At 32.4% G+C, this 12,338-nt stretch overlaps 1 protein-coding gene across 1 annotated transcript; it reads left to right on the top strand.

Annotated features, from left to right (window-relative positions):
- The first annotated feature begins 5,124 nt into the window (after nt 1–5,124).
- On the top strand, nt 5,125–11,148 carry LOC126710043 (labd-13Z-ene-9,15,16-triol synthase, chloroplastic-like). The gene is made up of 3 exons (XM_050410422.1): nt 5,125–5,217; nt 7,575–8,496; nt 10,155–11,148. The coding sequence occupies exons 2-3, from the start codon at nt 7,594–7,596 to the stop codon at nt 10,776–10,778; spliced, it is 1,527 nt and encodes a 508-aa protein (XP_050266379.1). The 5' UTR covers nt 5,125–5,217; nt 7,575–7,593; the 3' UTR covers nt 10,779–11,148.
- Nucleotides 11,149–12,338: the final 1,190 nt, after the last annotated feature.

Genomic DNA, 12,338 nt, shown 5'->3' with positions numbered 1-12,338 from the left:
TAAGTATTGTGACCTTGCTCAATTGTAATAAAAAATCGCATGCACTCATTTAGTTCCACACTTGGTGTGTCTACTGTCTCTTGCTTCTTGACTATATGTGTACATTCCATTTGAAGCTTGCAATTTTCAATAGGCCCTACAGATATAATCATAGCTAAGTTAAACATAAAATATAAAACACTTTCTCAATGATAAGATTTTACAAGTGTAGGTTTATGAAACATATCATTAATGTTTTTATTTTTTTTTTTAAATCATTGACAAGTATCTACCAAACAAATAATAACAATAAGCATAAGAAAAGGTAGAATATCTTCCTGTTTGGAGCATCTTAAAAATCAAATTATTATTGGAAATCTGTCAACAACAAATAGAATGCATCTTGAAGTTAAGCACTAGCAGCAAGGAGCATTACCATCAGGTATGCCAAATGCCAAATGCCAAATATTTGGCATTTGGCACACCAAACACCAAAAATAGACCATTATGAGGTGTGTTAAATGCCAAAAAATTATAAGACATGCTATAGTACACTCTCATCTTTGGCATGGTACGGATGAAAATGTTATATGGTGTTTATTATTTTTTATTCATCTTTCTCTCTCATCTCAATTAAAATATCTCTTCATCTTCACTTTCAGCCACACATTCACTGCTTCTCCATCTGCACTCTCCCAGACTTTTTGCTCTATTCTCTTCCTGTTCATGAATCATGAGCCACCACCAATTTCCTCTTTACCATCTCATAAATTCCATCATCACTAATCTATAAAATCTCCTTCATTGGTTTTTTCCCCCGTTTTGTTCGCTCTCACCTATCTATTCTATCTCATACACCGAATCAGTTTAGTTCATCTCAGAGCAAAACATTACTGTTTCATCTAGCATTAACTTATTGGGTTTGTATTTCGGAGTCGCCGATTCACTGAAAGTATCGCCGATTCAATCTCAGTTTCACCGATTCTTTGAAGGTTTCATCGATTCACTAATTCTTTGAGCATTTCATCGATTCACCGTTTCTCTGAAGGTTTCATTGATTCGTTCTACGTCTACTGTGTACAGGTAAGTTCTTTGTCTTCTCTATGATTCTCTCAGTATTTTGGTGTCTACTTCTATTCTCTTTATCTTCTTAGTTCATATGTGCCGCGTTATTTATTTATTTATTTTCAATTCTTTTGCATTATCGAATAATTACTTGGATGCAAACTATGAGACACTAAGGTTTCTAAATTCCAATTCTAGCATTTAGAGTGATAATCTATTTGTTTCATTAATTCCAGTATTTAGGTTAAAATCATATCTCTCACAAATGGTTTTACATTTAGGAATTTAATCCTAAGAATAAAACCATATGTACCAAAGATCTAATTCCAGCATTTAGAATTTAGAATGATAAAGAGTGAGGCGTGAGTGAGGCGTGGATTCACAAGCGTGTGTGTGTGTGTGTGTGTGTGTGTTTATATGTCTCCTCTTCTTTATGGCAAGTTAGGTGAACCTATCAGTCACAATTTCATAAAGAGTGAGGCGTGAAAACTTTTGGTTTTGTTTATATGTCTCCTCTTCTTAATGGAGTTAGGTGAACCTATCAGTCACAATTTCATAAAGAGTGAGGCGTGAAAACTTTTGGTTTTGTTTATATGTCTCCTCTTCTTTATGGAGTTGCCATTAAAACTTTTGATTTGGTTTATTTGTTTCATTTTGTTTATGAAGCTACCATTAAAACTCATTGGCTATGTTATTTTGTTGTGTTAAGTTTAAGTACCAGCCAATTGTTTTGTTGTGTTAAGTTTAAGTACAATTTGTCATCAAGGAAGTGGCAAGCTTAACTTTGTTGAATTCAATGGGTTTTCTGTGTGAGTTAATGTAATTGGATATGAGTTATGCGTGTAAGTTTTCTATGGACTACATTGATAGTTTAGTTCAATTGAAACAACTTCAACTTGACAGGTTGGCTTTTAGATTGCATTTATAAATATGTTTTCGGCTTTTCATATCAGTCCTGATAAGTTCAATTTTTTTTTTTTTTTTTTTGAAGGTGACAGGTTCATAGTTTAGTTTATATTTTATGTATCTAGTTTTTGACGGATTGATAGTTTAGTTCAATTAAAGTGGATATGAGTTTCCATTGCATCTATCATTTTCTTCAAAAAATTCTAGTGATCGTTAAGGAAAAAAAATCCAAAAACATGGTTGTCACAAAAAATGGATTTCCAGAAGTATGACCATTAGAATCATTTTTTTTTTTAAATGCTTGTTAAGAAAATATGGATTTTTAAAAATATGACCATTAGAATAAGATGATTATTTGAAAATGTTACCATTAGAGTAAGACGAATATTTGAAAATATGACTGTTAGGAACAAATAATAAAGAAAGAATAAAATAAGAATTAAGAAAGAATATTTAAATGAAGTGGTAAAAATATAGAACATTTGATATATGGTGTATTGTAAAGTGGTGTGTTAAAATAGAAAAAGTAACTTTTTGATGTGTCAAAATAGCATTATTTTACAACGCCTGATGGTAATGCTCTAAGGATTTTTAGAAATTCTATTTAAATACAAAACAAGAAAAAGGAAAGGGAGAGAGTTAAACCCATTGCACTATTCATGAGCTCAAGTGTGCAACCTCAGGTGGAAAATCTACTACTGATTGTGTGAAAAAAAAAAAAAAAAAAATCCACAATACCCTATTTTAGGAATGTGAGAATACCACATGAGAGAAAAATTAGTACCTAAATATAAATAATTACTACTAAGAGAAAATTACTATGAAACAAATCATATTTTGCTATCATTTCTAGTAAATTTTTGGCTATTCCAATGCTATTACAACCAACCAATAGCACAAAAAATTCAACCAAAAAAAACCAAGAGCACTATAAGTTTTCAATGTCTACTCCCATCTAAAAGCATGAAGGACTAAAGTAAAGACTCACCTATTAGATATTTGCTCAAATAGGTTAGGGCAGCCAGGAGACCATATAATGAAGTTAACAAATAAATGGTTTTTCATTGTTGTGCTATTTTGAATACAAAATCATAGCTTTTATGAGAATAATTTTCCTATTGTCTGCCTGAGATAAGTTCTCAAAGGTAACACACTAACTTGAAATTCCAATTTCCATTCACATAACATCACAATTTTAGCATAAAAATCCACAAAAAAAAAAGGCAAAATACAAAGAGATAAACTAAAACTCAATGAACCATTTCAACAAATATCTTCAGTGCCCACCCAAAAACCAGCTTTAAAAATGCTACTAATGGCAATTATTGCTAACACTAGAAATCCAAACAAGAAAACCCATTCATTAAGCTAATGAAAACTGAAACAAAATGTTATTCATCAAACTAATCAAAAATGAAACAAAATGAGTGTCAAAGGGGTTTTGGTCATGTCTAAAAGGCAAATAAAAATTGAAAAAAATAAAAGAGAAAGAAAATAAAGAATAAGAGAGCCAGACCCGCGGCCACCAGTGGTTGTGACACCGATGAGAAGCACCGCTAACGGTGATAGGTGTGGGTGCAAGCAAAAGCTTAGCCACAGCTGGGCTTGAGAGAAGGAGAAAACATAGAAACCCAGATGAGCGAGAGAGAGTGTGCATGTGTTAAGGACATATTTTATGTAATTGGTTAATCTTTTGACAAAATGCACTTTACTTATAATTGGATAGATCTAGGATGAGTTTATTACTTCAAGAAACAAGAGTTCAAGTCAAGTATTAAAGTCATGAAGATTGGATTAAGAAACAAGTGAAGAAAAGCTGTTCATTAAAGCTCGACAAATACCTCGACAGAAATAGTATCTATCGAGATTTAAGAATGAAGCTCGACAGAAGCTGAATCTGTCGAGATCTACGAAATCAGAATTTCCAAATCTGATTTTCGGCTTTTGCTGACATGTATGTATAAGGTTTCTTTTCTCATAACCCTAGATATATATAAGGCTTATTTTAAAGACTGTTATACATGGAGAACGCTTGCAGAAAGTGACCTAATGCCTTATTCTCTTTGTAAGAAGTTACTACGTCCTTTGCGCCTTAAGATTTTGTAACTAAGTGCTTCTTGATCTTTATTGTTGATGAAGTAAAGAACTTTGCAGCCAACAACCTTCTTCAAGTTGCTGGAGTTAGTCACGTATTGGGATCTGTGCAAAATGGTGGCATTCATATATTGAAGAATTCAGAGGTACTGAAGCGGTAGAAAGTTTCTGCTATAAGTTCATCTACGAGGATTTTAGAGTCCAGGGACAAATGTTTTGTACTAGATTTGAAACTTCTCTTTATTATAGTGAATTGTTTTTCGGGAAGATTTCCCCCCAGGTTTTTTACTGTAAAACGAGTTTGTTTCATTGGTTTTCCTTGGGTCATCATATCTTGTCTTATTTACTATTCCGCTGTGCATGTTATTGATGTTTGTTTGTTTGTTTTAACAAGGTTTATTTATAATAAATCTAATTAACAACTTAGGTTTAAAACTTGTTAATTCTATCAACTGGGGTCTAAATTTCCCAATAGAGTGAAACAAGGAGAAGGCCACGTCGGCAAGCATCACCTGTGGGCGGTGGTGGTGTGGGATTTGGTGGCTACTAGCTATAGCTATGAAGATTCAGCCATAGACAAAGGTTTGTTGGAAGAGAGAAATATTTTGAATTTTTGGATCTGACGAGAAGCTTAGGCAAGAAGTGGTGAGGACTGAGAGAGCAAATTGAATTGGCAAAGAGATGAGCACACGAATCGCTAACGTGGCTCAATCGAATTGCACCTGCTTGCACGGAATCTTAATCCCCTAAAAGCAAAGTAAAAAGTCATATTAACTGGCACCTATCACCTAGCTACACGTTGAAGCCAGCAACTACTAGTCAAACATTACAACTAAAGTATGAAACTCTTGCTTCTCACCTAGGCATGAAAAACATGATTCAGCAAAAAAATTGGAGATAATTCAGCAAAAAAATGAAAAACATGTAGAAATAGGGAAACGTGCAAAAAAGTTATCACTGTATCACCGGCCTAATGGTATAGAGTCTATGATGACTGTTTACCAAAAACAAGTCTATGATGACTTGTACAGAAAGGACATAAATTTTTTCTATATAACAATGGTTTGCATAATAAAATTGTTCCAGTTAAGTTTGGAGGTTGTCTTTTTTTTCTTGCTAAAAGTTTGGAGTTTGTCAATGTGGAGCTTTCATTCATGTATTAAGCTTTTTGAGGTTAGCCATGTTTTAACTTTCAATTTCAAGAATGCATTCTATTTGAAGTTGTCTATTTAGTTTTTAGTATAGGTTAATATAACTTTATAGTACATTTGGAGGTCTTATTAATTCTTTTAGGAAAATTATATATAATTGATTTGCTTTTTCTTTACATCATGTGATTTTGCCTAATTTGTGTCTGCGTGTTGTTATTGTTGTCTTTGTGCTATTTTATCTAGAGAGAGAGAGAGAGAGAGAGAGAGAGAGAGAGAGAGAGAGAGAGAGAGAGAGAGGGAGATAATAACAACGATAAACACGAATTTGTTTTCCAATTAGAAATTTTAATATAGATCTAATGTTAAATTCCAAGATGAAGATAGTTTCCTTACAATATAAGGAATCCATGCAAAGCACGGGCCTAAAACTAGTTATATATAAAACAAGAACTTTAACCCATAGAGGTTTAAGGTTCTGTTATCAAAACTTTGCATTTAACCTTCCATATCATCAAAACATTGTAGTTATGTCAAAGTATTATTTCACGATCACTTGTTAATGGGTAGATGCATTTTGTTTCTATGCACTAATTATTTCTCTCTCTCTCTCTCTCTCTATATATATATATATATATATATATATATATTAACAAAAATTCATATGTACATTTTTGTTTAATATATTTAAATGTGCACCATTGGAGTACACACTTTCAATGTCTATGGTGTATACTAAATTTTGTTAATTGGATATATATATTGTTTACAATTTGATATATTTTATAAATAAAATAGTTATTGGTCTCTAATTATCTTAATATTTTGCAAGTATAGAGAATTAAAAAAAAAATGTAATATTTAACCAATAATTTGTATTTTTAACTTATTATATTGACATAAAATATGTGACCTCCAAATTGGTTTCTTAAATATATATAATCAATGACAAGTAATTTAATTGAAAATAATTTTTCAGAAATTTTAACGTATGATGAGAATTATATATGAAAATAAATTTTTCTTATTAAAATTTTAAAAATAAGCTAATGTTGTTCAAAAACTCCTCTCACTTTTGTATCTCTCCTTTATTGAGTAATGAGTAGTTGTTGATTGAGACTTGAAAGGAACAAAACCGGCTATTGATGTCTATATCCAATAAGACAAGATGTAAAAAAGAGGAAAATAAAAAAGAGACAAAAGACCCCTTTCGTTACACCACAAAAAAGAAAAAAACTAGAATGATAAGAGAATCTGGTTAATGTGTGCCGCACACATTAAGTGTGCGTTTAGATTCGCATTTTAAGTTCAGCGTTTGCATTTGTTTTTTCAGCATGTATGAACAGTAACCCGTACTGTTCATGCACATGGATTGTGCAGAAGACAAAATGCACTGTTCATGTACTATTTACACACTGTTCATGCACTGTTTATGGGCCTCACGGTACTATTCACACATTTAAAAATTATTTGCTACAGTATTTTCTCTGTGCTAGAGATGAAGGTAGAAAACTAAAAACAAGAGGAGTGGGGAATGGGGATACATGTGTGGAGGAGAAAACAAGAGGGGTGGGGATTGGGGATAAGTGTGTGGAGGAGAAAATAAGAATAAAGAAAAGAAGAAATCATATGGATAAAAAAATAAAATAAAGAGAGAAATGGAAAAATAAAATAAAGAGTAAGAAATTAAAATTGAGAAATAATACTATAATATTTTCACAATACTTTCATAATAAATCTTAAGTAGAAGGTTGTTACTGAAATTAATGATGAGTAAACAAATAATTTTGACTTTAAATTAGAATCAATAATAACTTATCACATAGGATTTATTGTGAAAGTGTTGTTAAACATATCGTGAATGTAGTATTTTTAATTAAAATTAGATGACCAACAACTCACTATATCGTTACCACAAGTGCTTCATGAGATTTCTTAAAAAATTATTATTAGGAAAATTTTTAAAATATTACATTGGCAGACTTAAAAAAAAAATATATATATATATATATATATATATGATTATTGGGTATTTGAAAAATATAACCATAAGAAAAGATTGAAAAAAAAAAGTATTTAAATAGGATAAATAGGATAGATAAAAAAATAATTTGTTAGAAAGTATATTTGAAAAAGTAAGTAACTAAAAGGTAAAAAAAACTGTTTACTCTCCAAACAGTATAAATATTTGAAAAGACTGCTAGAAATGCTCTAATAACTGGATTGTTAAGTTATTATTATGTTAGTGGGCTATGAAGCATATGTGCAAGTATTTGAGATTAATTTTCGGCACAAGTATATGCTAAGATCATATCATCTTTTCAATTTTTCTTCTTAGCACCCACCTGCTCCTAACCCTAACCTCAATGTCCAAATGTGCAGTGCTGGTGACAAAACAGGCATGTCTTCACAAGCAATGCTAGCTACTTTGGCTACAATACTATGTATATTTTGGTTCCTATGGGAATTCAAGAAGATGATGAGTAGAAATTACCACTTGCCACCAGGTCCCAGAGGCTTGCCTTTAGTTGGGTACCTCCCATTCCTTGGCAAGAACCTCCACCAATCGTTTAATGAGCTTGCTCGAATTTATGGTCCAATCTATAAGCTAAAGATCGGACACAAACAATGTGTCATCATAAGTTCACCATCTTTGGTAAAAGAGGTGGTAGGCGACCATGACATTATGTTTGCCAATCGTAACCCAACTGTTGCAGCATTGGCTTTCTCATATGGTGGAAATGATATCGCATTTGCTCCCTATGGCCCTGAATGGCGCATGTTGCGCAAAATATTTGCACGCGAGATGCTAAGTAACTCGAACCTTGATGCTTCCTACACCCTCAGGAGAAATGAGGTAAAGAAGTGTATTAGAGATATGTATGGCAAGGTTGGAACAGCAATTAATGTTGGTGAAATTGCGTTTTCAACCGTGATTAATATGATCACTAGTATGTTTTGGGGTGGCACAATTGAAGGAGAGGAAGGGACTAATCTTGGTACAGAGTTTCGTGCAGCAGCCATGCAACTGACAGTTATATTGGGAAAACCAAATGTTTCGGATTTCTTTCCAACCCTTGCAAGGTTTGACATACAAGGAGTGGAGAGGGAAATGAAGAAGGTATCACTTTGGATTGGGAGGATCTTTGAACGTGTTATAGAACAACGGAAAAAGTTGGGCAGCGTAAAACAAGAGGGGCCAAGAGAGTTTCGTGGCAAGGACTTTATGCAGTTCCTCCTAGATTTCAGAGAGCAAGGCACTGGAAAATCAATCTCCCTGGCACAAATTAAGGCCATGCTTATGGTATTTCATTTGAAAAATTATTCAGTTCTTCTTTTTTTATTTTTTTATTTTTAGAAACAAACACACACTCATATCACGACGGAGAGAGTATGAGATTCTAAGTTTTAATATAAGGGTACATCACAATTCACAAACCCACTCAAACTCTACAGTAACTTTTAAGAGAGAATTTGACGAATTATACACATTCTATGCACAACATATTCTAAGTAATGTTAGACAATTACCTTTTCTTTTCTTCTTTCTTTAAGATCTTAATAATTGATTTAATAATAAAATCCATAGTACATTTAAGAGCAGGGAACATTATGTCATTATACTTCAAAATAACTACTAATTTTCCATTTTCAATACTTGCTAGTATCCTTGTTATCGAGTTCCAAGTTCTTAATGAAACCGTAAGACCTTCAAAATGTTGTATTTTGTCTTTTTAGTTTGGTTCAGTTATTATTTTGGTTGTTTGTTTTATGTGTACAAAAAACAATTTCAACCGCACTTTAACCAAATGCAAAATGTAGTCGCCGCACCACCGGCTGGCCACAGTAAAAGTGCAAAAGCAGCACTGGCCAAACCTATATATATATAAAAGCGTTACAGGTTATATTTATTTAACATGTTTATAGGTTATATTGGTTATATTTTTTTACATGTTATATTTATATTTGGATAGTTTATATGTTATATTTGTTCATTTGTGTTACAAAGTTATATATTTATTCTTTCTCAAAAAAAAAAAAAAAAAAAAAAGTTACATATTTGTTGTTTTGAAAGTTGTCATGTTTTTTTTAATCGAAAGTTACTGTCATGGTTTTTCTTAAAGCTACTATCATAATTATTAGTAGTAACTGGTGTTTGCAATACTAGCAGGTAGTTGGTTCGTTAAAAATAAAAAATTTAGCCCCTTTAAACCTAAAAACACCTCTGGGTACTTTAAATCAGCCCAAAACAAGGGGGGAGGGGGAAAACATTTGGGCTGACCCAAACCAACCCAAATTTTTTTTGTTTAAAGGCCTAGCCTAGCACATATCAGACCTCATTGCATAGTGACCTATCCATAAAGATGAAGTGCAGTGAGATTTTTGGGCAAACTGCATCACAAGGTATGGTGCTAAATACGGCCCAAAATTCCAAAACATAACTAAACCTCACCATGTACAATGGTCTTTAATGTTTCAATGTACTATCAATTTAGCTCTTAATTAGAGAGAGAGAAAAAAATTAGTTTTTTTTTTTTTTTTTTTTTAATACAAAATAGAATTATACTTTAGAATAATCTAAGTGTATATGTGTGTAAAGTTCCTTCCTTGAGAGACTTGAACCCCGACCTTTACCCCCCACACTCCATAAGTACTTATACTTGTGGAGTGATCATCGCACCAATTGCGTAGTGGTAATTTAGTTCTTAATCTTTTGGTATTGTATTAAAATAATTAATGATATGAACTATTTTGATATAATACCAAAAAACTAAGACCAAACTAACATATTTAAAACGTTTGACTCTTTTGACCATAAGGTGAATGTCAGAGAACAAAATAATAATTAAACATTTTTTTATTTTATTTCTCACTAATAAGAATGAATGATGAATCTACCCCCAAAAACCTGTGATTTCTGATATATATAATATTATACTTGATAGTTTTTTCTGTTAACAGGACATCGTGATCGGTGGTACTGACACAACATCAACCATGGTCGAGTGGGCAATGACAGAAATGATCCTACATCCAGAAGTTATGAGAAAATCCCAGGAAGAATTAACAACTGTGGTGGGTATTAACAATACTGTTGAAGAATTCCACATACCCAAATTGGAATATTTGAATGCAGTGGTAAAGGAAACGCTAAGATTGCACCCAGCAGCCCCATTATTACTGCCTCGTTGCCCAACACAATCTTGCAATGTGGGTGGTTACACAATACCAAAAGGTACAAAGGTCTTTTTGAATGTCTGGACAATGCATAGGGACCCAGAGTTTTGGGATAATCCTTATGAATTTAGACCTGAGAGGTTTTTGGGTGATGGGATCAAATTGGATTACGGTAATAGCCATCACTATCTTCCGTTTGGGGTCGGAAGGAGAATTTGCGCAGGGCTTCCCTTAGGTGAGAGAATGTTGATGCATGTGTTGGCTTCATTGTTGCATTTGTTCGAGTGGAAATCACCGAATGGTATAGAGCTAGATTCTTCAGAAAATTTTGGTGTTGTTTTGGAGAAATCAACACCTTTATGTGCTATTCCAACGCCTAGGTTATCCAACTTAGAGCTATATGCATAGGACAACAAGATACTAATATCACTACATTGGGTATTCGATAATACAATAAGTTCATAGGATCACAATAATTATGTGACGGTACTTTGCACTCATGGGGATGAGGGGTTTGTAACTCTGGCAGTTCATACTCTTTTTTTACCCACGAGAGATCTAAATTCTGTTGCCCATACTTTTGCTAAATGTTCTTGTGATATAAATATATAGTTTTATCAGTTGTAATAATATATTCTTCCATCCCAGCTTCTGCTTGGGATGCTTGGAAGACAGACCTGCTTGTTTCTGCTACTATTGGAGTTTGAATGAAAGTTGAGTTTATTAGGAATACAAATAAATAAAAGTTCATGCTCTTTTTGTGACAAGTCTAAGCCAATCCCATCTTTGTTATTAGTTATTACCTCGACTTTGTACTAGAACCTTACCTTGGGATTTGGATCCCTTGCAATAAAAATAAGTTTAGAGGTTAAAAAATTTTCTAATCCAAATGGATATTGGTAGCTACAAATGTTTTATTAAATGGGTTAAAGTTGTCCACTAAAAGGAAGGTTAGTCAACAAGTTAAGATTGATTTCGTAAAGAGTGGCATCATATTTGGCTTTAAAATTCTTAGGGTAAATCACAATTAATATTCATGGGGTTTGGGCTAATACCAACAAAATCCAAGACATTTTGGAAATGACCAACTTGACTCTAAACTCTTCTCAAATGCCCAAATCATGTCATCCATTCCAAACACACTATAAGGGTATTGATTGTATTTTACTCAAGTTCTTAAGTTGATACTATTTGACTACTTTTGTCAACAGAAAAATAAGTGACCTGACATGTATTGCATTTATGATTTATCATACAAAGTTCATGCCTTAATACCCACAAAAAAAGGGGCAAGCTAAAGGGACCCCCAAATATATTTAATCATATTTATAAGAAAGAGTAAGTAGATTAACAATATTATCAATTAAAAAATAGAAAATTGTTGAACTAGAATACGAAATTTTAAATAGTAATATTACATCTAAAAAAATAAAAAGAAAATATTTTGAGTAAAAATATTTTTTTACTTCAATTTAGTTATCAAAATGCATGGAGTTCCCTTTTAAATATAGCTCTAGCACCTTTTGCATTAGTGTTCACCATGTAGCAGAAGCTCTGCATCATGTAATCTTTATCCCTTTTTAACTTTATACCAATGAAAGTTCTTTAATGTGGCCATTGTATGAAATGCAAGTTGGTTAGTGGAATAATTAGACAGAAATATAACAGTGTCATCGCAAGGAGGAGTGAAACCTTGCAGTTCCAAGTCAGCGATTCTGGCTAGTTACCATGAAATTGTTTTGGCCGAAAAGAACACGCAGTTTCTCGTTCTTTTATTTTAAAATTAGGCCATAATTAGTGTAATGCTGTAATAGACATTTATTTTATATAAATGTGAATTTTGATAATTATCATCAATATTAATAGACATTTATTATAATCTATATCAAATCATATCATATACTGTATTATGACATATGTGAAATTTGTTAGAACATATGTCATGTAGAATTTGCTAATCCTTTGACA

Source organism: Quercus robur, chromosome 12, assembly GCF_932294415.1.
Source record: "Quercus robur chromosome 12, dhQueRobu3.1, whole genome shotgun sequence".
NCBI lineage: Eukaryota > Viridiplantae > Streptophyta > Magnoliopsida > Fagales > Fagaceae > Quercus > Quercus robur.
Note: the sequence above shows the minus strand (reverse complement) of the source record. Positions and strands in the feature narration are given on the sequence as shown.